Source organism: Vombatus ursinus, unplaced genomic scaffold (assembly GCF_900497805.2).
Source record: "Vombatus ursinus unplaced genomic scaffold, bare-nosed wombat genome assembly UNPS02014973.1, whole genome shotgun sequence".
Taxonomy (NCBI): Eukaryota; Metazoa; Chordata; class Mammalia; order Diprotodontia; family Vombatidae; genus Vombatus; species Vombatus ursinus.
In genome coordinates, this window is record NW_020954751.1 from 11,341,732 (window position 1) to 11,366,060 (window position 24,329).

At 33.3% G+C, this 24,329-nt stretch overlaps 1 protein-coding gene across 3 annotated transcripts in view; it reads left to right on the forward strand.

Moving 5' to 3' along the window:
* Window positions 1-24,329, forward strand: part of PHF20L1 (PHD finger protein 20 like 1) — a 124,801-nt gene that overhangs the window by 58,726 nt on the left and 41,746 nt on the right. For all 3 annotated transcript variants that reach the window (XM_027845493.1, XM_027845495.1, XM_027845494.1), the window contains 5 exons: window positions 2,446-2,698; window positions 5,167-5,355; window positions 5,563-5,766; window positions 13,706-13,762; window positions 15,437-15,544. In XM_027845493.1, the coding sequence (XP_027701294.1) occupies window positions 2,446-2,698; window positions 5,167-5,355; window positions 5,563-5,766; window positions 13,706-13,762; window positions 15,437-15,544 (811 nt within the window). The remainder of the gene's footprint in view (window positions 1-2,445; window positions 2,699-5,166; window positions 5,356-5,562; window positions 5,767-13,705; window positions 13,763-15,436; window positions 15,545-24,329) is intronic.

Below are 24,329 nucleotides of genomic sequence, written 5' to 3' on the forward strand. Positions count from 1 at the left end.
CTATTCTCAGTATGCAATAAATCAGGGACATGGTTAGTAAAACATTTCTGGAGGATTCATTACAATGTCAATCTTTTATTATGCAGAACCCCATTGAGGTGAATGTGATTGTACAGATTACCTACACTGTTTATGTTTTAAGATTTAGTGCTGAAAGCAGTGCACATTCCATAGACAAGCTACATAAAGTAGCTTTTAGACTAACTCGGCTGTTTACATTTTTATTGTTTACAAAGTAATCTGGGAGGCCTTGCAAGTTTTGTAACAAGGATGCTCACTTAATTTAGCAAAAATTTAAGTTAGATTAGCTTCTTTTAAAAGCATCTAAAAAAGTTGTCAGGCTGTTTTCCCCTTTTCCTCCTCCAGACTGATTTAAATGGGAAAATGTTTCATAGCTAAACTCATAACTTTTATCCCAAGTGCCACCTCTAGTGGAAATTAAAATAGCCGAGTTATAAAATCCTTAAATATGAATTTTTATCAGAATAGCTGATAGGCCTAAAGTAAATAGGCATTATCAGCTGCCTCTCTTGTACAGGTGGCTAAGGTGTAATGAAGAGTTCTTCAAAATATGTGAATCAAGACTCAGAGATTCATAGGCCAACAGCTGAAAAAACTGTTTTAATGAATTCTATTTTATTTATATTAATTTTTTTTACAATCCATTGTCTTGAACCCTAAACCTCAGATTATTAGTTACAGATATTATAGTTTATTTAACTGTACTAGGGATATGTCATGTTATATTTACTTTTGAACAAAATCTGCATTAGATGAATAACAATTCAGTAAGGTTTTATAATGTTAATTTGTCCTTGTTAGAGCTTAAGCACCTTATCAAAATATTAATTTAAGTTTTTAAATCTTGTTTTAAATAACTTTGTAACTTGAGAGTACTGGATGCTGTAGTAATGTCTTTCACATATGTGAAGATGAACAATAAAATTGTTTATTTACAAGCTATGGCTCTAATTAATTTTCTGGCAATACCTTCTATAATCAGCATAGGGATTCTCTCCAGTTTATGGACTATTTACTTAAATGACTAGCTTTCACTTATAATTCACATCTGTAATGAACTGATTCAATGATAAAACTGGTGACAACTGAGTGGGATACTTTGCAACGGACCTTTAATGTGTTATATCCACCATGCCATTAGAACACTCAAAGATACCCCTCTAAATACATAAAATACTTGCCTGCATATATTTACACTGAAACTTGGAGCTCTTGTGTTTCACTAGAAAAGGAAAATTATTCTATTTTCAAATCGTGACCTTCCAAAGTTCCGAGGTCTGCAGACCTGATGATCATCCCTCACAACTAGTCATGGGAGTGAGAGACCTATTGGGAAGAAGCTGTGGTTCATAATCCTAATAGTTGGGCTGTTACAGAAGCCTGTACTGGTAAAAATAAATAAATGCATAGCACTATGATTATAAATCACAATAGGAATATAGGCACATCAGACTTCTAAAAATAATAATTACATTCCAATACTATAGAGTCCACCCAGATCCGTTAGAGTCCATCCTATTTCCAACATGGATGCAGATTATCTAGCATGGAGGACATATTGCAGACAAAAGTAATTAACTACTATTTCTGAAAAACCAGAAAATATAAACTTGTTTTTATTTACCACAAACATACAATAGGATGAAGGGGAAAACAATGTTCTACAAATGTGATGTATTTTATTTTCGGATACGAAATTTTAAACTTACATTTTATATCCTTTTTGTGTGTTTGGGGTTTTTTTTTTGTCTTTTTTTACTTAGTCCATTAACTCTACATTGCTGGTAGCTCTGATTTCATAATGCCTTTTGCTTGTGAAACTGGCTTCCAACACTAAAATGGGTTAAAGATAGTGTGCTTAGTCTATTAATTTGGTCATCGTTTTCTGTGTTGAGATCTTTCCTTAAAGGGAACCTGTCAGACCCTTCAGAGCCCAAAATTCAGCCTCGATTAAGTGATTTTTTTAATGATACATACTCTAATTAAAAATCAAAATTCACTACTCTTGTTGTGAAACAGAAAAATAAATCCTACTATTTACTTATATACTTATACAATGCCCCAGGGCATTGACAGTTGTACTTATCCAAGTGAATAGAAATATTTTATTAAATTCAAAAGAAAAATCTCATCAAACTATAAGGTAACAATATTTTAAAGCTTTGAAGGCATTATAAATAATAGTAATTTGATGGGGAAAAAATGTAGATCCAAAATTGACAGTGTCCCTTTAAAGACGGCCTTTTCAACTTTAAAAAAAAAAATGTGGGGTTCTTTTTGGTTTTTCATTTGTACTAGAGAGATGTTATGTGTTGCTTAACAATGTTTTTTTGGATACTAAAGTTGCTTAACAATCAAAGTAGAAAACAAGAACAACAGTGAAGAAACCGAAATAAAAATATCAATTTTTTATTATTTATTCAGGAGATTTCACCTAAACCTCAAAGTCAGAAAAAAAATGAAGCTGACATTAGCAGTTCTGCCAACACTCAGAAACCTGCACTGTTATCCTCAACTTTGTCTTCAGGGAAGGCTCGCAGCAAGAAATGCAAACATGAATCTGGAGATTCTTCTGGGTGTATAAAACCCCCTAAATCGCCACTTTCCCCAGAGTTAATACAAGTCGAGGATTTGACGATTGTATCTCAGCTTCCTTCTTCAGTGATTAATAAAACTAGTGAGCACAGATTTTTTAAAAATTAGTTACTTATCCTATAAGCAACATAATTTTGATTGTAGTTTTTAATATTGCGTTTTATGAGGTTGCTCTTAAAAAATTCAGTCTTAATGGGAATGCTAGAGAAGTTTAAATTTATTTTAGATGTAAAACTGCTTGTTTCTGACTTATTTATGGTACAGAGACTATTGTGGTGGTTGAGAAATCATGTCATTCAGTGACATAAATTTCATCCTGATTTGAATCTCCATAGCTAATAACATAAACACTCTCAAATGCCTGATTTGTTTAAATGAGAGAGACAGAAACAGACTCATCATTGAAGTTTATGGTGAATCTTTTTTTATATGACCCAGAAATTCTACCTTAGACATATTAATGTACAACAGCATCTTCCCCCAAAACACATGCACGCATGTGCACACGCATGCACATGCACACTCTCCTTTGGCCCTCCCATACCCTCCAAAATTTAAAAAAAAAAAAGCACCTAAAAACTCTATGCTATTTTTTCCGTATCTATGAACTTCCACTTACCTCACTGGTAGGAAAAGGAAGGAGCCTCCTGGATAGAACTGAAAAAATAAACATCTTAGTGGGCTATTGCTAATCCTTTAATGAGTTAGAGCAGTATTTTTTTTTTTAAAGGATACCTTATAGCGGTGGTGTCAAACTCAAGCAGAAATGGATCCCTGTAAGCCACATAAAACCACAGGTTAACATTATCTATGTCATATATTTATTTATTTTGTTAAATCTTTCTCAATTATATTTTAATATAGTTGAGGCTGCACTCTAGAGTTTTACAGGCCGCATGTAGTTTGACACCTCTGCCTTTACAGCATGGTTTTTAGTCAACAACAGTTGTGCCCCAATAGGTTTCTTGTGTTTTCTTACAGATTATAAAATCCATGTATATGTTCTAGGTAAAAGGACTATAATACTACCTGAGCAACACTATGAAAAAATTTTTTGCTTTTTACTCACAGACCAATCAGTAATCATAATTACTAAATGAAAATGACATGTCTCTTTGAAATACCCCATGTCTTACATATCTTGTAACTATAAAATTTAGGCAGTAAGAGGTCTACTGTGTTAAACAGATGTTTGTCTCTTCTTCAATTCACAGTTGCCAAATAGTTTTTAAAAGGAAGGGGTATTTAAAAATTTAATATTTGTGATTTTTTTTTTAAAAAGACACATTTGGGTCAGTAACTTTTTTTTTGGAGGGTGGATGGGTAGAAAGGGGGGGTGGTGAGAATGGGCCAAGAATTCAACTATGTTCTACATAATCTTCATTTTGTGACATTTCTCATAAAAACAATATCATCCGTATCCGCTACAATGTCACATAACATTGGTAAGTATTTTTCTTTTGAGGATTATTCATATCTTGGACTTAGAGCTACATAATATTATAACAATTTAATTTTATTTTCTACATTTTGATTTATAAATTGATTATCATGACGCACTATGCCTTGTGCAATGCCTTGAATATAGTAGGTACTAAATAAATGATGTTTGTTGAATTTGAATTTGTGATGGGGCATTGTTGGAGTGAGAGAAAGAGAGTGAGTGCCTGTTAAGCAGCAATAGCTCCAACATTTTAGATACCTTTTACATCTCCCCTATAACCTACACTATTAATATTGTGACTTATGTGATCCTATCTTCTCAACGAAAGACCTGTTTCTATGCCCAAAAAAGCCAGTCTAAGATGAAGAGAATAAAGTAATTAATGTTCATTAAAAATGTATTACACTTTAGTAGGAAGTTGCAGGAAATTACTAGGTAACATTTACAAAACATGTAAATGTAAGGTGGTGTATTTTTGTATGCCTTGTACCTTGAATAGATGTTTAATTAATTGTGTTTTGTTATTTTTTAATAAATCAGGCCCAAAATGTTCACAAAAATTCATGTAAAAAAGTAGAGGGGTAGGTCTCTAAGCTAATTTGCATTAACTTTACTCTGGTAACTAAGGTAAAGGACATAGTATTTTGATGTATTTTATAGTTACCCTTGACTTTTTTCCTAACCAGAAATTATAAATGTCTTTTCTTTTGTCATAGTGCATATTTTTTAAAAAATTCTAATACAAAGGAACTATTTTTTCCTAAGTGAAGAATTGCAGATATTCACTCATCTAACCCCTGATAGTCAAGATCCCCCCCCAAGTCAGTGTATTCATATTACTCACAGAGACAACCCCAAATATTTTAAACTCTTGATGATAGTACATTTTAGAATTGAGTGCTTCGCTCATTAACTTTTTGCCAACGAGGGACCAAATTTTGCTCTTGAGTAATTCCCATTTGGAGGATTCTAGTTCCTGTGGCTTTTGGAACTTCAGATGGAATTTGAGCATATTTTTAAAGCATATCCCTTCTTTAGTCACTAAAATATTATAAGATGAGCCTGGCATATCTCTGCTTCATGAACATTGAAAGATCTTTTTCTAGGTCCATCACAATCCGTGAATCCCCCTAGACCTTCCAAACATAGTGAGCGAAGAAGAAGATCACAGCGTTTAGCCACTTTGCCGTTGCCTGATGATTCTGTAGAAAAGGTTTCTTCTCCCTCTCCAATCACTGATGGAAAAGTGTTCTCCATCAGTTCTCAAAATCAGCAAGAGCCATCAGTGCCTGAGGGTAATGTATTCTAATTTAATATAGAACACAGAAAACAAAGAAAAAAATCTAAATCATAAAAATGAGTTGAAAACTAAGACATTTCTGCTTTTTTCTACTGACATCTTTTGGACTGATAAGCACTCGTATAACACTTTAATCCAAATTGATATTCATTGGATCAATTTTTCTCTATTAATATTTTATTACATTCTTTCTTTTATGTAGTACCTGATGTTGCTCATGTGTCACTTGAGAAGCTTGGACCCTCTCTCCCTCTTGACTTAAGCCGTAGTTCGGAGGTTACAGCATCCGTAACCACAGAATCCTCTTTTAATGAGTACCCCAGTACAGAAAAGGAAGATATACAGATGATTTCATATCAATCTTCCAAAGCAGTAACTGATGGAAGAGTAGCTTCAACAGTGTCAGGTAAAAAGATTCAGTTTATAAATAGTTAGGTTTATAGTTATAGGGTATAGAAAATTGCTCTTTATCAGTTTAGATTTGTTAACTAAAATAGCAATAGGTTTGTATTTGTGCAATAACATGTAGGACCTCTCCCATTCCCTCCCTTCTCCCTGAATTTTCTGAGGTCCTTGTCGATTTTCATTTATCCTTTTAAGTTGTTCTTTTCATATGACCAATTTGCAAATGCTATATCTTCTGATCATAGTAAGCTATTTTGGAAGATGTAGCAATTGTGATTCTTAAAAATTAGTTCATGCAGCTTCCATTATTATGGTTCTTGCAGTCAAAAGAATTATGGATGTATTATCTCATTTTTGACAATTTTGAGACAAGTAAATATTTTATTTTAAAATTTTTTATTAGTGTTCCCCAATTAGAGTAAAGTATTTCTTGAGTTTCAGGAGCAAATGCAAATTGTTTTGTTTTGGGATTTTTTTTTTCCAAAACAGGCTCAATTTAAAAAAAATTCATATATAATTATATGTATCTGAAACCCATAAATTATTTTTTGAGGGGAGATAGGGTCCCTCTGTCTCTTTAAAATTGTTTTTTGTAAGGCTTCTTTACTGTCTGAACTTGACATTTCTGAGCATGAGTCTTACTTCTACTTACAGTCTACTTCTTCCTGTCTGCTTTGCATTCCTATTAAATAGAACTAATACTTGTTTGTAAAGGGATTGAAACATTAACAAAAAATGTAAATAGATAATTGAGAATTTAAAATTTTACTAAAATGATGAAGGCCTAATTCAAGTTTAAGTGAAATATCAGTAATTCGAGTCATGCAGCCCAGTAAGACTTCCCTTCCCTGCCCTGTCTCCCCAGGATAAGTAGGTAGTTTTTTAATAAAAAAGATTTTTTTGAAGTTTATTCTATAATATTCTTTAGGTAATTGGGCTCAAAGACAGTCATACCAGAAAAATATTTTCTAATCTTATTTCTAAATCAGGAGAAAATGAATACTTTAATGCTTAAGATTACTTTTTTTTAAATCATGGAAAATTTTTTAACATAGTCTTTTAAGAAGCATTGGTTCAAATAAACATGTATAGACTCAGAATGATCAACTTTTTTTCCCCACATTTTATCAAGGTCATGAAACGTTGAAAAATTCTTCTAAAATGTAAATGTATCATAAAATAATTTGAGGATTAAATTTGTGAAATCAAAGTTGATTTATCAGTTTTTTCTGAATCGTATAATATTTAGTTTATTTTAAAGGTATATTATGTATATAAAAATTCTTTTTTAAAATATTTTCAAAGTCTGCACAATATTTCTAACTACCTCTTTGTATAATAGTATTAACTGTGTTTGAAAATTTTATGGAACTATTATTACCCCAAGTAACTGTATCTGGTAGGAATAGATCAATTAAGTCAATTTCAAGTAACGTAATGCCAATAAATGATTAGCGTAGAATTGGATGGCTAACCTCTGTCTATATTCAGTCAATTCTAAAAGAAGCAAAAAAATAGTTTGTAGACTGAAGTGTTTGAGGAAAATTTAATATAACAAAATCTCTAAAACTATTCACTTTGCTGTCTTTTAGAGAAGGCATATATCTGAACTTTTCCCTTATCCATTGACTGCATACACTGAAAAGAAATATTCTAAAGCCATTTTCCTGATAATCGCTCTAACTCTGATAGACCTTACAATGGGCATCTTATTCAGTTCCTTCAGTATCTCTTTTGTTAACATGAAATTACCAGTTATAATGTATCATTGTTAACCCTAAATTTGTCCAAACTTCACTTTCCTCTACAAAAGTTAAAGTTAATTTGTACATTTAATATCTGGTGCATCTCTATTTACTTGGAATTAGATAATAGTCTCCTTCCTCCTTCTCCCCTTCCCCCCCCAAAAAAAACCCCAAAACTGTTAGGATGCTTCTTAAATTAGAAAAACATATTAAAACTTTAAAGACTTCCTGCTTAGAGAGAGTATGTATGATGGAAAGAGTGCTGGCTCCAAGCCAGAGGAATTATGTTTAGATCCCACCCAGATACTTTATATCTGGGTGACCTTGAACAGATCACTTAACATCCCTCAACTTTAGTTTTCTCATCTGTAAAATGGGGCAGGCGAACAAAATGGACTTTGATGCCTCTTTCAGCACTAAATTTACAATCCTACTGGCATGTACTGTTCTAAACACATCAAAATTATAATTTGCCCTTGGGTATAAATGTTAACATAAACACTTACAGGATATACTTTCCATAAATAACTTTTTTTGTTTTTGATTCAGACTTACGAGTTCATGAGACCTTCTGATGTGGAAATTTACTCCAACAGATCAGCTTATCTGTAACTTAGAGGCTTAGAAAGTTACCTTGTGTGCTAAGAACTTAGGTGACTTGTTTATGGTGTCAGAGCCAAGATTTGATCCTAGGTCGGCCTGACTCTAGGGCCCTTTAGCCATCATTTCACACCTTCTTCTCAAAGAACCCTGTATTGTAATAAAACAAGCTATAAAGCCACAGATAAATAGATAATATAATTGCATCTATTACTTTTGCTCAATAGCATATTCATGTTATGAATCTTAAGGTTGTGGCCTAAGATTCACAGTTCTCTCCCTCTCCTTTTTTAATATGAATTGTTTTGGCATTGCTTGTTATCTGGGTATCAGCCTACCTACCATCTCAAAATTCCTAGTATAGCTCTACAAAAGTGTTGTACTATATGACATGTCTTAATAATTAACACTTCAATATGCTTGCCTTTTTTTATTTGCTCAGAGAGCATATTGTTTCTAGAAATGCCCAGAATGTGTTAACACTTGTTAAGAAACAAATTCATAGTCTTTATAATTTAACAAGTAGGGGATACTTGGGAATTTTAAGAAAAAAATATCCGACATTGTAGCTGTTTAAATGTAAATTTTATGTTGTTTCTAAACTTGCTTGTCACCAGGAATTTTATTCATTTCTGAGACTATTTTCCTAGAGATGGAGGACAATTTGGGTATGATTAAAAGAAAAACACCAAGACTTTAAACTTCTTTCATTGTTTTCAAATCATATCCTTACAAATACCAGTAATAGAATTTGAATACTTAAAAACTGAAGCCAGTTTGGACTTCATCTTGAAATTCTAGGATGATGCTCACGATCACATATTATATATTTTGTAATTTTGGGATCCCCTATTCTCAATTGATTTTAAAAAAAATAAAACCTTTAGAACAAAGAGCTATCTGATTTGGAGATCTCTCTCTTTTGGAAATGAGATTCTTCTCTTAAAAGGAGGATATTTATTCTCTTACCTTATTATCTCTTAACTTCTACCTCAAGTCGTTATTCAGCATGGCCTTATTGCTTGCCCATCACATGTCCCCAATTTAAGGTGTCATATGTCTTTTTATAATAATTGAGATTTAAAAAATCTTTTTATTGATACTTCTTTAGAAATTTGTTTTTGTAGTATTGATGCTCATGTACCGATCCAGCCACTTTTCTCACTTAATTTCCCATTATGGCAAAATGGCTAAGTGAGGTTTGGGCCTCCATAGTCGTTTGGCTCATAAGTCAGCCAATCACGTGAAAAGTTAATCTATGGTTTTCTGTGAAATGGGGATAACAATATTATTGTGAGGATCAAGTGAGATATTGCATGTAAAGCACTTTGTTAATCTTACTACTATGTAAAGGTCAGTTTTTATATGTTTTCTTATTCTATAACCAGGTTTCAGGGGTTTCTGATTCACAGTGTGAGTTCTTAGTGAATACAGTCCTGAAGTAGTAGGCAGATCACCTAAATACTGGTTAACTGTTATTAATTGTGTGACCTTATACATCAGTTAATTTTTTTCCTTTTACTGCCTACAAAATCATGCCTCTTTCTCTATTGGGTATTTAGAAAGTGGGTGGTTGATTTAATTATCACCTATACTTTTGTTCAAACCTGAAAGTTTCTTCCTGAGAAAAACTTGCGTAGTTATAGTAGTGAAATTAATATAATTTTAAATTTTCACATAATCCTGGGGGAGATATCCATCTATTCTTAATAACTGTTGTAAAGATAAGATTAATGCATTATTTGGAAAGTTTTTGTATCATCATAGATTTTTCTTTCTAGGAATAATTCCCTTTTTAGTTTTTATTTATCTATTTGAAACAGAAACTGTTACTGAAATGTCAGAAACTGGTTACCTTTGTGCAGTTTCAGAATATGGTAGTTGATAAGGAAATGAAGACTTATTTTACTTCTGTATTGAAAAGTACTTTCTTTGATTAGGAAGTTTCTGAAGCCATGGGATATTGATGGATTAAAAAAATATTCAGCTACTAATAAGCTGTTGTTTATTTTAATGAATTGATGACTCCTCTAAATGTTTGGTGACTCAAATCATAAAGTCATCAGTTTAATTAATTAATACCTTGGGAATCTACTCAGTGAAACTCTGAAGAGAGGTCAAGCATTTTACGATGATGTGGCATATGAACCTGAGCCAAAGCACGGTGGTGCAGCACTAAAGAGATTTGTGGGAAAAGTTGTTCTTGGATCCTAGACAGACTACTATGTATCTGATATTAAAGATTCCACGGCTTTAAGTCCAGTATTGTTCATTTTAAAAAAAAAGTTTACTTTTTGAAATAGCTGAGGAAGCTAGGTGGCATAGTGGACAGAATGCTGGGCTTGAAATCAGCAAGACCTGAGTTCAAATCTAGCCTCAAACACATACTAGCTCTGTGACCCTGGGCAAGTTACTCAAACTCTGTCTGCCTCAGTTTACACAATTGTAAAATGAAGGTAATAATAGTACCTGCCTCCCAGAGTTGTTGTGAGGATCAAATGAGACAATAGTTATAAGGTTCTTTGCACAAAATTTTGAAGTGCACATTTCCTTCCTTCTTCTGTTCCTTAAAGTTATGTTTCTTTTTACCAAAACAAAACCCCCCACAAAACTTCAATTTTGGTATTGATGTGTAATAAAGTTAAAAATTTAGGATCCATCCTTTCATCCTGTAAGAACCTCTAATTTATTTGGACTTAAGTTACCTAATCCTTTGCTATTCAAAGCCATTCCATAAGGCAAAACACTTTGAGCTGTTTCTCATATTGGATTCTAGGCCAGATAAAGAAATTTAATCCAATACTGTTTTAATTTAAAAGTGTAACATTAACTTAAAACCCTCTGTTGTGCCAACTTTAACATTAGATTTATAATAGCACAATTCCTGGGATATAATAGGTGATTAATAAATGCTTGTTATTGACGATGACTAGGAGTCTGAGAAGCAACAAATTACATTAAATTCTCCTTGTGAATAAATGGTTGTGCTAAAAAACAAGGAGTCTTATAGTATTCGGTTTTCAAAAGGCAGATTAAAATTAAGAGAGAATTGGTAAAGCCATGTTTTTGTCTTTATCTTTTCTATAATCGTTCTCCAGAGACTAGAATAGGTTCTGAATATTTGTAGTGTAATCATTAGGGGCCAAAGGCTAGGCCAACTAAGTTCAAAGTGTTCAGTCACCAGGGTATCCACATCTACTGAAATTTTTGACTACAGCAATTTTTGTGGATAACATAAGCTACTGAAGGACCTGTGTGAGAGGAGTGAGTACCCACATGGAGGAAATCCCAGGTCCTTGAGGTACTAAAGTAAATCTTAGAGAAAGGAAGGAAGATGCATTGGCTGTAGCGTTTTGGTTTTATTACCTTCTTTTTTTAGTAGGGAATCTTGACACAGATATTTATCTCTGCTTTGATTTCTCATGTATATCCTTCCCACAGAATAGAGTAGATTACCTGAACTCATTTTCCCTTAAATTATTAGCCATTTGTGGACGATTAATTTAGTGCTATTATTTTTTTTGTTAACTATGGGTTTCTATTTAATTTAGATTAGCTGATGAGGTTTGAGGTAAGATGAAAGAAGTATCACCTTTTATGCTAGTCAGGTATATGAAGATGTGTGTGCCCACTGTTTTTAAATTATGAGTCTTTAAAAGTGGTAAATCTTTACATTATAGAGCACCTCTCTTATATACAAAAAGTTCTGGGTTCAGATCCCAGCAGGATTTTTAAGGAATTGTATGAAATGAGCATTAATAAAAGATGGATCTTGGGAGTCAGAGGAGAACTAGATTCAAATTCTCTCTCTGATGCTTACTGCTTATATGATTCTGGGCAAATTAATCTTTCTGTATTCCAGTTTTTTCTTCTTTAAAGTGAGAGTCTGATTAGAAGATCTTTAAAATCTCTTTCAGGGCTCCAAATCCTTTTTTTTTTTTTTTTTTTGTAGCTCTGGATGCATATTGATAAAGTTATATATTTCTCAACATATAGTGATTTTTTTAAAATGCATTTTGCATTTGGGCATTATATTACTACCAAAAAAATCATTTAGTATAAGTTAGGACATTTAGATAAATGTGTGTTTTGGGTTATTGAAGTTCATTTTCTTTCGAGTGGCTACTGGGGAGGTGAGCATCAGCCTTTGGGTTTCAATGATAAAGGGAATACCTAGTGAAGAAGCTCCTTCTACTAATGTAAATCAACACCTGCTCACACTCACATTATAAAAGAGTTGCCGGTGCGGGGCATTGAAGAGTTACATGATGACTTGGATTTAAACCCAGGTCTCCGTGGTTCCAAGGTGTGTTCTTTATCCCCTATGCCACAGCTTACTCTAGTTATTGAGATTCAATATTTACCCTTAAATGTGACCAAAATATATTTGAAATTAATAAAACCCTCAGTATTCAAAAATAGTAGTAACTTTAATATCTGACAGTGAATAAATGTTTTTTAAAATGAGACAGTATAAATAAGTGTCAAGGTAAATTCATTGAGCTAGAACTTAAAAGACTTCTTACCTCTGCTACTACCTTGCTGTGTGACATTGGGTAAATCACTTCACCTTTCCTGGCCTCAGTTACAGTTTTAACAGTTTTTAATCTGAGAAGGTATTAAGAAATAGTTTATTTGTGAAATAGTTCCATCATGACATAAGTTAACACATAGTAATATATTTGTAATGAGAATTGAAAGTTCAGATTTTATTTGGATGTTTATAAGCTAAATTTTAATTTAGTTTTGAAATGGATTTTTAAAAATATATACATTTATTCATTAATATATTAAATTTAATACTTAGTTTGGATGGTCTGAGCATCCATACTGACTTAATTTTTATTATGAAAAGACAATATGTATTTAAGCAGTCTTGTGCAGCTATCTGGGGGAAAAATAAATAAAAATAAATTAGGTATCTTACATTTCCCTAACCAAATTCTGATGGACAATATATGTCCATCTGTCTGTCTCTTTTTTCCCATCCCATCTCTCTCTCTCTCCGCCTTCCTGTCTCTCTTTCGTTCTTTGTCTCTCCCCTCTTCTTACCTCTCTCCCCTCCTTCCTTTTTTTCTTTTCTTCTCTCTCTTCTCTTTCTCTCCCCTGTGTCCTTACCCTCCTCTTCTCCTCCTCTCCTTCCTTCCTCCATTCCTTCTCTTCCTCTCTTCATCCTTCCCCTTCTCCCTCTTTTTCAGTCTACATTTTTCTCCTTCTTCCTTAAACACTCAGGTTTTCATACTGATATCCAGAAGGTTTTGGAAAAAACATAAAACATCTCTGTATGCAATGCCAATAAAAGGAATAATTTTAAATTCAGTAGGGGAATTTTCTATTTAAAGGAATTCTGTGATAAATCCTTTTGGTAAAGTTTAATAATTATATAATTTTTTGTAAAGCACATCCATATATATTTTTGAGTAAGTTAAAAAGATATTTGTTATTAATTTTGTGCCCGTAAAATAAGGTAGCACTTTTTAAAAAAAGTTCTTTGTTGATAGTACTGTGAAATATTGCAAAGAAAGAACTCTACATCATTCTGTCCCGCTAAACTTATATATTGTTTCCCCCCCCCTTCCCACCCCAAACCCACAGGAGTATTGAAAACAGAAAAAAAAGTGAAATTGGAAGAGAAAAGTTCAACGACAATTGGTATGAACAGAAAATAATATTTAAGCAAAAGGCTAAAGCTTGAGAGAAAGGGAGAGCATAGCCTGCCCCTTGCTTTTTACCTGTTATACTCTTTTAGGTGTAAGTTCTTATCTGTTTTAGTATTTTTTAAAGAGAAAAAAAAAGTTTAAATAATGGGGATGGGGAATTTTATCTATCTCGATATGGGCCTCTGTCACTGAAAAGGAATGGATATCCTCAAACAATTTAGGAAAGGTGGCATCTCAACTAATCATACAGTATGCCAGTATGAATCAGCTCTATGTCCTACTTCCTACACTTAACTGACCTGTGCCCTACTCCTTAAAAAGGACATAGAAAATTAAATCAAGGACACTTGGATTATAAAGTGCCATTTTGAAGATTAACCAGAGATAGTGAAAATGATTGGGTTGAGAGCTAAGAGAAATATAAGATGCACTTTAGGTTTTATTTCTAATGATGTGCATAGAGATGAAAAATATTGAGATCAGAGAAAAAAACAAGTAACTTATTGATTTAGAGGAAAAGGATAACATACATCAAATATAATGTTGATTTTTAAATATTGTACACATACTTATTATAACAAATCTAAAGCTTTTTTCCCACAGGCAGTGTCAGACATGAACATGTGAGATTTAAATATGACTATCAACTATGAAAGATACTGGCTGTATTCATAGTATTGGGATTTCAGGTGCCTGGGAAGAATATAGATAATGAAATCCACAGATATTTCCAAAACCTCATTTAACCGTTTTCCCCAGCCTTCTCTTACATTAAACTTTTCAGACAAGAGTTGGCTGCTTTGAAATCTACCAGCTTTTTCTACCTTTTTTTTTTTGCCCTGTAATTGAAATACTACAATAAATCAAAAGCAGGGAATCAAACATAAAATGAAAAGGGACCTAGATAAAATGCTAATTAGGTAACCTCTGAATAATTGAAAGTTGGTAGCTATGTGAACTTAAGTAAAAACTAAAGTAAAGTAAAAACCAATGAATACTCTGTTGCAACTTAAAAAAAAACTCATTTAGAAAAACTGAACAAAATCTTATTAGAGCATTGTCTTTCTCTTTCAGCATTCTCATGAAATTACATTCTATTGCATTAGAAGACTCCTGTTAATTTTCCAAGAAAGCCCTTCCCGGGGGATGTAATTTTTTTCCCTGGTTCTATTTATGTACATACAGGTATTCAAAGATTATCTAGAAAGTGATATAGCTTAGTTTTTCTGTTTCTTAAAAAGAGAAATGCTAGCTTTTAGTGTTAATATCATATTGGGTTTTCAAAGAATATCTTTTTATTTTCTTATTAAAAACTACATTTAGAAATATTGAGCATACTCAATATGTTCTGTCAAATTGTGAGACTTAATTTGAGACACCAAGTAATTATTATCCTCTTTAAAAAGATTTACATTAATGTCTATGTTAACTTCAAGGTTTCAGGAGTTGGTAATTCTCACTAATGCTAATGAAGGTCCCTCATATATTTCAATAAGCTAATTAGGAGGTCTAGACTTATGGCACCAATGGATTAATTTAATTCTTCTTCTCTGGGCAGGTGACTGGAATAGCTGATTTAAAACTTAAATGCCACATTTAGGTTAATCATAAAGGAAAGATTCTAGGACTGATAATGGCTATTAAAATGTTCTATTGTGTCATTCAGGTAAGAAGAAAGAAAGGGATAAAGAGAAAAAGGAGAAAAGAGATAAAGATCATTTCAGGCCAAAACAAAAGAAGAAGAAGAAGAAGAAAAAGAAATCAAAACAGCATGGTAAGTTATATAAAATGGGCATTTAAAAAAAAATCTGGTTATTTCCTCATGTTTCACATTTTAGAATTTCCATGTTGTTGAAAAGGCAAAGATGTGATGAATGTATTTTCCATTTATTTAACTCATTTAAAAATCAGTCATCTCACCTACAGCCTTGCTCATGTCATTTGTAAATTTTTCTTGGGTCCTTGATCTCTCAGAGGATTCCCAAACATCCAAAGATTTCCTTCAAGGAGACTGACCTGGAGAGGAGCTCTCTGAGGTGGCTTCATTCTTTCTGTGTCGCTCCTTTTCTCTAACCCTTTCATTAACTTCTGGAGGCTCTAGATCAGTGACACAGTGGGGACATTGTTAGAATCATCAGTAAACAAAATTCACATGACTACCTTACACTTTTGAGACTACAATATAGTAGTGTAATACAGAAACAAGAGATCTTTGAAGTTCTTCAGGTTGTTCAAGTTGCATAAGCAAAACGCAGTTGGGACTTAAGTGCTATGGTCTCAGTATCCCTGTTGTAGTTACTCTTAAATTGATCTAGGGTTATGGGAACATCAGCAGAAGGAAATCCATTTGGACATACTCAGGCAGAAAGTTATCAAATGACTTATTTTCTAGTATTCCCATGAGAATGTGAAATATCTGCTAGCATTTTAAAATATGCATTCTGTGGAAGCCTGATAAGATGCATGTGTGAGTAGTGTTTCCATGAGAAGCTTTCATTGCTAATGATATTTTCCTTTTTTAAATATTAAATATGACATAATATAGGTACTGTATTACATATCAGTTTTCTCATTGTGAACATAGGCTTAATGTTTTTCTGTTTTCCTTCAAAATTTCCATGGCTCTTTATGCAGGGACATTCTTACTAGATAACCTACAATACCTTTTAATTGTTTTTGTCAATATATTTTGAGCCCAAAAGCATTCTGAAGCCAAATTAGTTTGGAAAAATGCTTTCTTAAATGATGGTGCCTTAAAGGGGAAGAAAATGATAAAGACGGTCAAGAACAAAGTACTAAAGATCATTTGGAAACAAAATGAGAATGGTAATTAATATTTTCTGGAATCCTCAAAATACTTCAAGGCCTGCTCAAATGCTTTAGGAAGACTTCCTAATCTCTCAGTATCTCAGAAGTGATCTCTTCTTTCTAAGGACCGTTATAGCCCTCTGTCTTTTGCATACATGATATTGTTTTGTTGTTATGGTAATTTGAGTACATGTCTTATTTCCCTTAGCAGATTGTAATTTCTTTGAGGATAAGGTTTGTTTCATTTACTTTTGAGTCTCCCCCAGTGTTTTGTTCGTTGTAATTGCTTATATTTGTTTAGTTTGTTACTGAGGGCAGGGTATCTCTAAGAGAGACTGATGGTGGCAAAGAAGAAAGGAGATCAGTACTGATATTAGTGACCTGCTTATATAAAGGAAATTATACTAAAGACTTGTGAACAATTCTGGGTCACCATCTTCTGTTGAGTGGCAAAGGATAACACTTTTTAAAAAAATTTCACTTTGTACAATTTAAAAGAACTATAAATGAAAATTCCAAGTTCTTTAACAAGATACTAATAAATATGGAATATATTAAGATACATTGCTTTTTATAAATACTCTGTCAAGTGTTAAAATTGTAGTCTGTGGTTATCACTAAGAATCTTTATAATTAATTACTAAACTTGAGACAATTCTGGTCCATTGACATTTTATTCTTCTATTAGTCACCTGAGAAGTGACAGTGGCCCCCAAATGACAAAGTGATCTTGAGATGAAAACATAGGGTTTCAAAAAATATTAAAATTTCAAAATAAATAATAATTTTAAAAATGCTATTAACACATGGAGTTCCTAATAATCCAGAAGTTTCAGCAAACATTTACAAAGCACCTGCTCTATATGAGACACCTGTGCCAGATATTGAGATTTCAAGATGAAAAGATATAGTCTGTTCCCTCAAGGAAAAGCCAGTCAAATAAAGCTGATAGGGAAGGGATCCAAGTAATTTAATAGATAAGAGAATATAAGTAGTGCATCAGAGAAGCATTGAATGCTATGACACATCCAAGGAAGATGACATTTTCAACTAGGGGGAGCTAATCTTTCATGATTACTTAATGGATTCATAGAGTAGTATAGTAGTAGTACTGATAAGGTAAATGCTTGATAAACATTGTTGACTGAGCGTAACTTGAAGAGCATGGGGATTTCAGCAGGCAGACATGAATGGGGAATGGAGGAAATGTGAATTTCAGATATGAAGGCTGATATGAGTAAGAACACAGGAGTAGGCAAAGGAGCTTGATTTTTGGAATGATTAATAATTCATTTTGGTCAACATGTCAGGTGCTTCAAGGAGAATAGAATGTGGATAGAAAAATAGAGTGGACCCAACTGTGAATGATTCATATATGAGAGTCTAGCACAGAGGTGGAGAGCCTGTGGCCTTGAGGCCACAAGTGGCCCTCTAGGTTATCAAGTGTGGCCCTTCAACTGAATTCAAACTTCACAGAACAAATCCCTTTAATAAAAGGGATTTGTTCTGTAAAACTTGAACTCAATCAGAAGGCCACATCCTAGGCAGTAAATTACTATTGACTTTTTTTTTAGGTGGGAAAGTTAGGTGATCAGAACTGTAAATTAGGAAGATTATTCTGGCAATGGTAGCTAAAATGGTTAAGAAACTGACGGGAAACAAGTTTCAAGACCATTGTAATAGTCCATAGTGAATGGTAGTGAGAGCCTGAATTAGTCTGGAAGTAGAACTTAGATACAAAAAATACTTATGAAGTAGAATCCAAAGGACTTTACACCTATTGAATGTGGGGTAAAGTTAAAAAAAAATGTAGTCTGAGGTTTCAAACTTAGCTGAGTGAGTGAATAATATTGTTATTTATAAAAATCAGGAAATCAGAGTTTGAGAGAAGATGGGTTTGGTTTTGGATATTTTAAATTTGAGGTGCTAGAAGAAATCTAAGTAATTAGAAATACTTGTCTGTAGCTTGAGAGATATGGATTTGAGAATTATTAACATAAAGCGCATAATTGAAACCATAGTTGTGGACCAGAATGAGAGAAGAGGACAATCTTTGGAGGTACTCACACTTCAGCATATGGGAGGAAGATTGAAATATGTAAAGAAAATTTTAAAATTTGTTTTTTTTTCTTTTAATATTGCTATAATATCATCCACACTTCTCTTCACAGAATTTCTGATGTCTTTACATTAGTCTCTGGTCCTTTTCTTAGTAAAAGAAAAAATATATATAAAAGGAGGATCTTATTCTCTAATGTACAGATTGAAAAATAAGCCATATTTTTCTAGTGTATAAACTCTTTCCTGGGAGGAGTTTGGCATTATTTGCTTTTCCTTTGCTTTATTAACTCTTATTTAATATTTTCAGTGAAGCAGTAATTTACTTGAAATAAATATTACCACCATACAGGAGTGGAAAACTACTTTGATTCCTAAGATATAGCACATCATAAAAGACAAATATTTAATTTCTACTTCACCGTTTTAAAAGATTTGCGGCTTAATTGCTTTGCATATTTGCTTCATCAATCCAGATTATAATCCTTCCATATCTTAATGATTTGCTGTGACCAAAAAAAAAAATTTAACACCTCTTAACCAAATTCCTGTTGAAGACCATTTGTGCAATTAGCTAGTTATTGTTCAGTCAGTCAGTGGTGTTCGACTCTTTGTGACCCTGTGGACCATAGCATGCCAGTACTATCTATGGGGTGTTTTGCCATTTCCTTCTCCAGTGAATTAAGGCAAAAAGAAGTCAAGTCACTTGCCCAGGGTCCCATAACTGTTAAGCATCCAAGGCCACATTTGAAATCAGGTCTTCCTGATTTCAGGCCCAGTGCTCTATCCACTGAGCCATCTAGCTGTCTGTAGCAGTTAACTAGGCAGGTCCTCAAAACATAGGTCGAGACCTACACTTTTTAGCCTAATAGGACCTTTCAGAGCTTGTATTCCATTGCCGTCACTTAAGTGAGTTCTTACAGAGAGGCCCTTCCAAAATAAAATAAGGATTTGGAGTAGAACTTCAGTGAAAATATCTAATATATAAAGATATTTATAGTCACTTTTTTTTTTCATTTTGTGAGGCCTGAATATGTTACCACTTATGATGGTTTTTCAAAAGTCGTGTGAGACTGAAGGATTGGTCTGAGGGTTTTCAGATTTTTCCAAGAAAGAATATGATATAAATTGATTGGATATTGAAATACATTGACATATCTTCATTTTGGCTTTATTTGTTTTATAGCTATGATTTGCATAAACATACAGTTTCAAAATGTACTCTTTAAAGTCAGTGAAGTTACAAAGATAATTTCTTGCTTATTTTGTTGCTCCATACCTCATACTGAGCCTTCTCTCTTTTATCCTTAAAGTCACATATTGATGAGTAGAAACATATCTTCTAGGATACTATTTTCCCATCTTCTCAATTCCTATATTAAATTGACTCCTTTCAGATTGCTTTTATAATATAATAGAGTGGTGGACTTGGAGTCAGAAAGACCTGGCTTCAAGTATCGCTTCTAATATTTATATAATAACAGCTAGTGTTTATATAGCAATTTAAGATTTGCAAAGTGCTTTACATGTTATCTCATTTGATCCTCACCAAAACCCTGTGAGGTAGTATCCACATTTGGAAGATGAAGTAACTGAGTCAGAGAGAAGTTTAGTAACTTGCCCAAGGGCACCCAGTTATTAAGTGTCTGAGGGTGGATTTGAATTCTAGTCTTCCTGACACAAAGTTCCACACTATCCACTGTGCCTACCTGTCTGCCTTCAAAATAGCTATCGTTTATATAGCATTTTAAGGTTTCCAAAGTGCTTTATCTCATTTGATCCCTTTGAAAACCTTGTGAGGCAAGTGCTATTTTTTCCTTCACTTTACAGATAAGGAAACTGAGGCAGAGAGGTCAAATGACTCAGGGTCATACAGCTAGAAAATATCTGAGGCAGGTTTAGAACTCAGATCTTGCCCAAAGAGATCAAAGAAAGAGGACCCAAATGTAAAAAATATTTATACTAGCTCTTTTTTGTGGTGACAAAGAATTGGAAACTGAGGGGTACCCATCAGTTGGGAAATAGCTGAACAAATTGTCATTTAGGAATATGATGGAATATCATTGTGCTGTAAGAAATGATGATGATGTTTTAACAGAAACCTGTGAAAACTTGTATGAACCAAGGCAAAGTGAAGTGAGAGCAATTTATACAATAACAACAATATTGTAAAGACAAACAACTGTGAAAGACTTAGGAACTCTGATGAATCCAGTGACCCACCACAATTCCAGAATACTCACGATGAAGTGTGAAGCATGTTGCCCACCTCCAGATAGAGACGTGATAGACTCAGAGTGTAGATCTGAGGCTTTTTCCCCCCCTTGGACATAGCCAGTGTTGGAATTTGTTTTGCTTGACTATACATGATTGTAATGGCTTTGTTTTTCCTCCTTTCTCATTTGGGGTGAGGTGGGGTTGAAGTGGGAGGGTGAAAAGTTGAATCTTGTCTGATTAAGAAAATAAAATATTTTTAAAAAAGAAATGATGAAGAGGATGTGAGAGGAAGAAAATATGGACCTGAAAAGATAAATTATTTTTTAAAATAAAATAAAATAAATATTAAAAAGAAATTCAATAATTGTAGGAAAAAAAAAAGAAACCTATTGATACCTTCTTGTCTTAAGTAACTCTTGTAAATATTCTCCCATAATTCCTCTATAGGGGGTCCAATTAACACACTGGAGGTGAAGCTCTGGAACTCTTGACCTAACAAATTCCAGAGGAGTACACAAGCTAGCCATATTTTTATCTTTCACTTTTGCTGTAGAACCAACTTTCTTTTCTAGTCCTGCTTCTCTTTGATGACATTTTATGCCGTATGTTGTACACAGTTATTTTTTGCTAATACGCTCCAACTTATTTGTACCTATCATATATGCCTTCCTTTGCCTTTTGGGTGATCCACACCTGGATTCAGAGATTATGGTATTTCATGATTCATCTATATATAATAACACTAAGAGAGTACTCAAATAGATGAATATAACATGAGTAAATATAAATGTTACATCCACAAATGCAGATCACTGCCCATCCATTTATACCTATGCATTCTTCCCTACTACTCTTGCTACTTTTGTGCATGTATTCTTATAGCTTCGACAGAGTGAGGTCCATCTAATGTGCCTGAGGCCTTCTTGCTTTCTCTTGATTTTGTAAGGATACCAATAGAGCACATAGACCATCCATTACCGGCTTTTGTGAAAAGAATATTGGTGTTAAAATGTGAACCTTTTTTTCAAGGGGAAGGTTGAGGGTCGTTAAAAGTTCCTCAGTACTTAAATTTAATACATTCTGCTCTTTTCCTCTTATTAAATTTTGGGCCCAGTTAATCGTTATTCTGCAGTTTCTCTCTGAGATATAAGTAACTGTATATATGCATGAGATGTATGGACAGCTTGTCGGACTATCCATCCATATCAAATATCATTTTCTGAACAATACAGAACTAGAAAAATAAAAGAGTGAATATAGTGTGAAATTAAAAGTCTTTAACTGACCTATTTAAACAAGCTGTGGGTTCTGAAAAATTTGAAATAAATAAAAGAATAGTACTTTACACAGACTATCACTGTTTCTTAAGCAAGATTAAAACAATGTAAATCAATCACCACAAGGAGCCCAAAGAAACCTAGAAACTCCTTAGCCAGCAAAACACTGGATTTTGCCACATAGAAAGATACAGCAGCCAATGCCATCATTAGTTTTTAATATAAATTTAGTCTTTAGTTTTATTATATAAAGTTGTCTAAATGTTATAAGTAGTACTTCCTTTTAAAACAACAAAAAGCAGTGGAAGCAAATATAGTTTACAGTAGTAGTCTCAAACTAAAATAGAAATGGATTCCTGTGGGCTGTATATTGACTTAGAAAACCACAAATTAACATCATTTCATATTGTATCTTTTTTTTGTGGGCTGCAAGTTTGACACCCCTGCTTTATAGAATGCTTGGCAAGAGACGCATTTGAACCATAACATCCAGAGAGCATTCAGGATGAAGATACAAGGGTAATAAATAGGTAAAAAAAAAAAAAATGTAAAGATCCATTAAGATTTTTAAAACAGTTTTCCCCATCACTGACATTTGGCCACTACTTTTAGACTTTAACAGTACAGCCCTCGGTGTGTTCTATGTGCAAGTAGAAATGTTCCTAAAGGAAACAAATAGAAAGGAAAACTGGAATAAGTCACCTATACACAAAAGAGGTTTGTGATGTAGAAGACAGTTTTAAGGGTATTCCAGGACTGATTCTCCACAATTAAATTATAAATTTCCTATGGTCAGGGATCATGTTTTCTAATTTCTTTTGAATTTCTTTCTAGTATCTTTCCATCTGTTCCTAGTAATTTGTTTTTCAAACAATAATAGCCCAGTAAATGTTTATTGTCTAACTGGTTTAAAACATCCACTTCACTTAAAAATATCAAGAGTTGTCTTTCCAATACATTTGTTACTTCCTTTAGTACATCAAAGATATGGCAAATCTCTCTCCTTTGGTAGGCTTTTTGGGGTAAAGCAGGGGCATATACCTGTGATTAGCCATACACTAGGTGGTTTGAGATCGGTAAAAATAGAGACTTTTCTACTTGAACCCCTCACACTATCTCTGTGACCCTATCAGTAGATGACCTTTACTCTTACTTTGGCTGACATGATCAAGGATGGCCTTATGAGCTCATTAATCTCCGTTACTGCACAACTTAAATTTATATTTTACCTTTGCCCATTAATCAGTCTGTATGCCAATCAGTGAGGAAGTGTTGGTCCTTTTCCTTTTCAAAGTCAATCTATGCCCTCCATCCCATCCTCCCCTCTTCCAGTAGCTTGGCTCACTGGTATCTTCAATCTCTTTCTATGTATTGGCTTCCTTCCTACTTTAGGTTCGTGGCTAGGAATTGCCTATTCATAAAATTCTCTCCTTTAATACTGCAGTCTCCTCAAGTTATCACCTTATATTTCTTATCTTTGCATAGCCATAATTGTAGAAGGACTCACTACCTTGAGTTCCTCATAATCCACTTATTTATTTAAAGTTATTGTACTAGGTCTGATCTCCCTTTCTCAGCCACACTCCTCGAAAAAGTTGTCTACATTCATTCTATTCCCTCCTCAGCCCTATTCAATTGACTTTTGATGTCATAACTCAGCTAAAACTGCTCTCCAGTAAACTTACAATTTTTTATTCTGATTTTAAACATATAAAAATGAGAATTTCCATGCACAGAGAACGCAGAAAGAGTATCGTATATGAAACTGTGAATCCCTATTTAGTACTGATTGTTTTTTTAAAGTATATGATAAATTTTGCATGCTATTTTCAAAATTGTCCTGATTGTACTTCCTTCTGACCTTCCTTCTTTTCTCTTCTGTGCATTTTTAAGAAATATTAGCATGACCTTTTTATTTTGGCATTACTATTTCTAATCTGCTTTCCTCTACCCTCAGCAAAAATGGAGAAAAAGAAATAAGGAACAAAATCTTTGTAACATAAGCGTAGCCAAGTATAATAAATCCATACATTGTCCATGTATAAAATGTCTTTGCATAGATAGGTCCTCTGGATACATGATTGATTATAATTAATAATTACAAAGTGCTTAGCACAGTGCCTGGCATAGTAAGTTCTATATACATGTTAGGTGGTGGTGGTGGTGGTGGTAGTAGGAGTAGTAGTAGTAGTAGTAGTA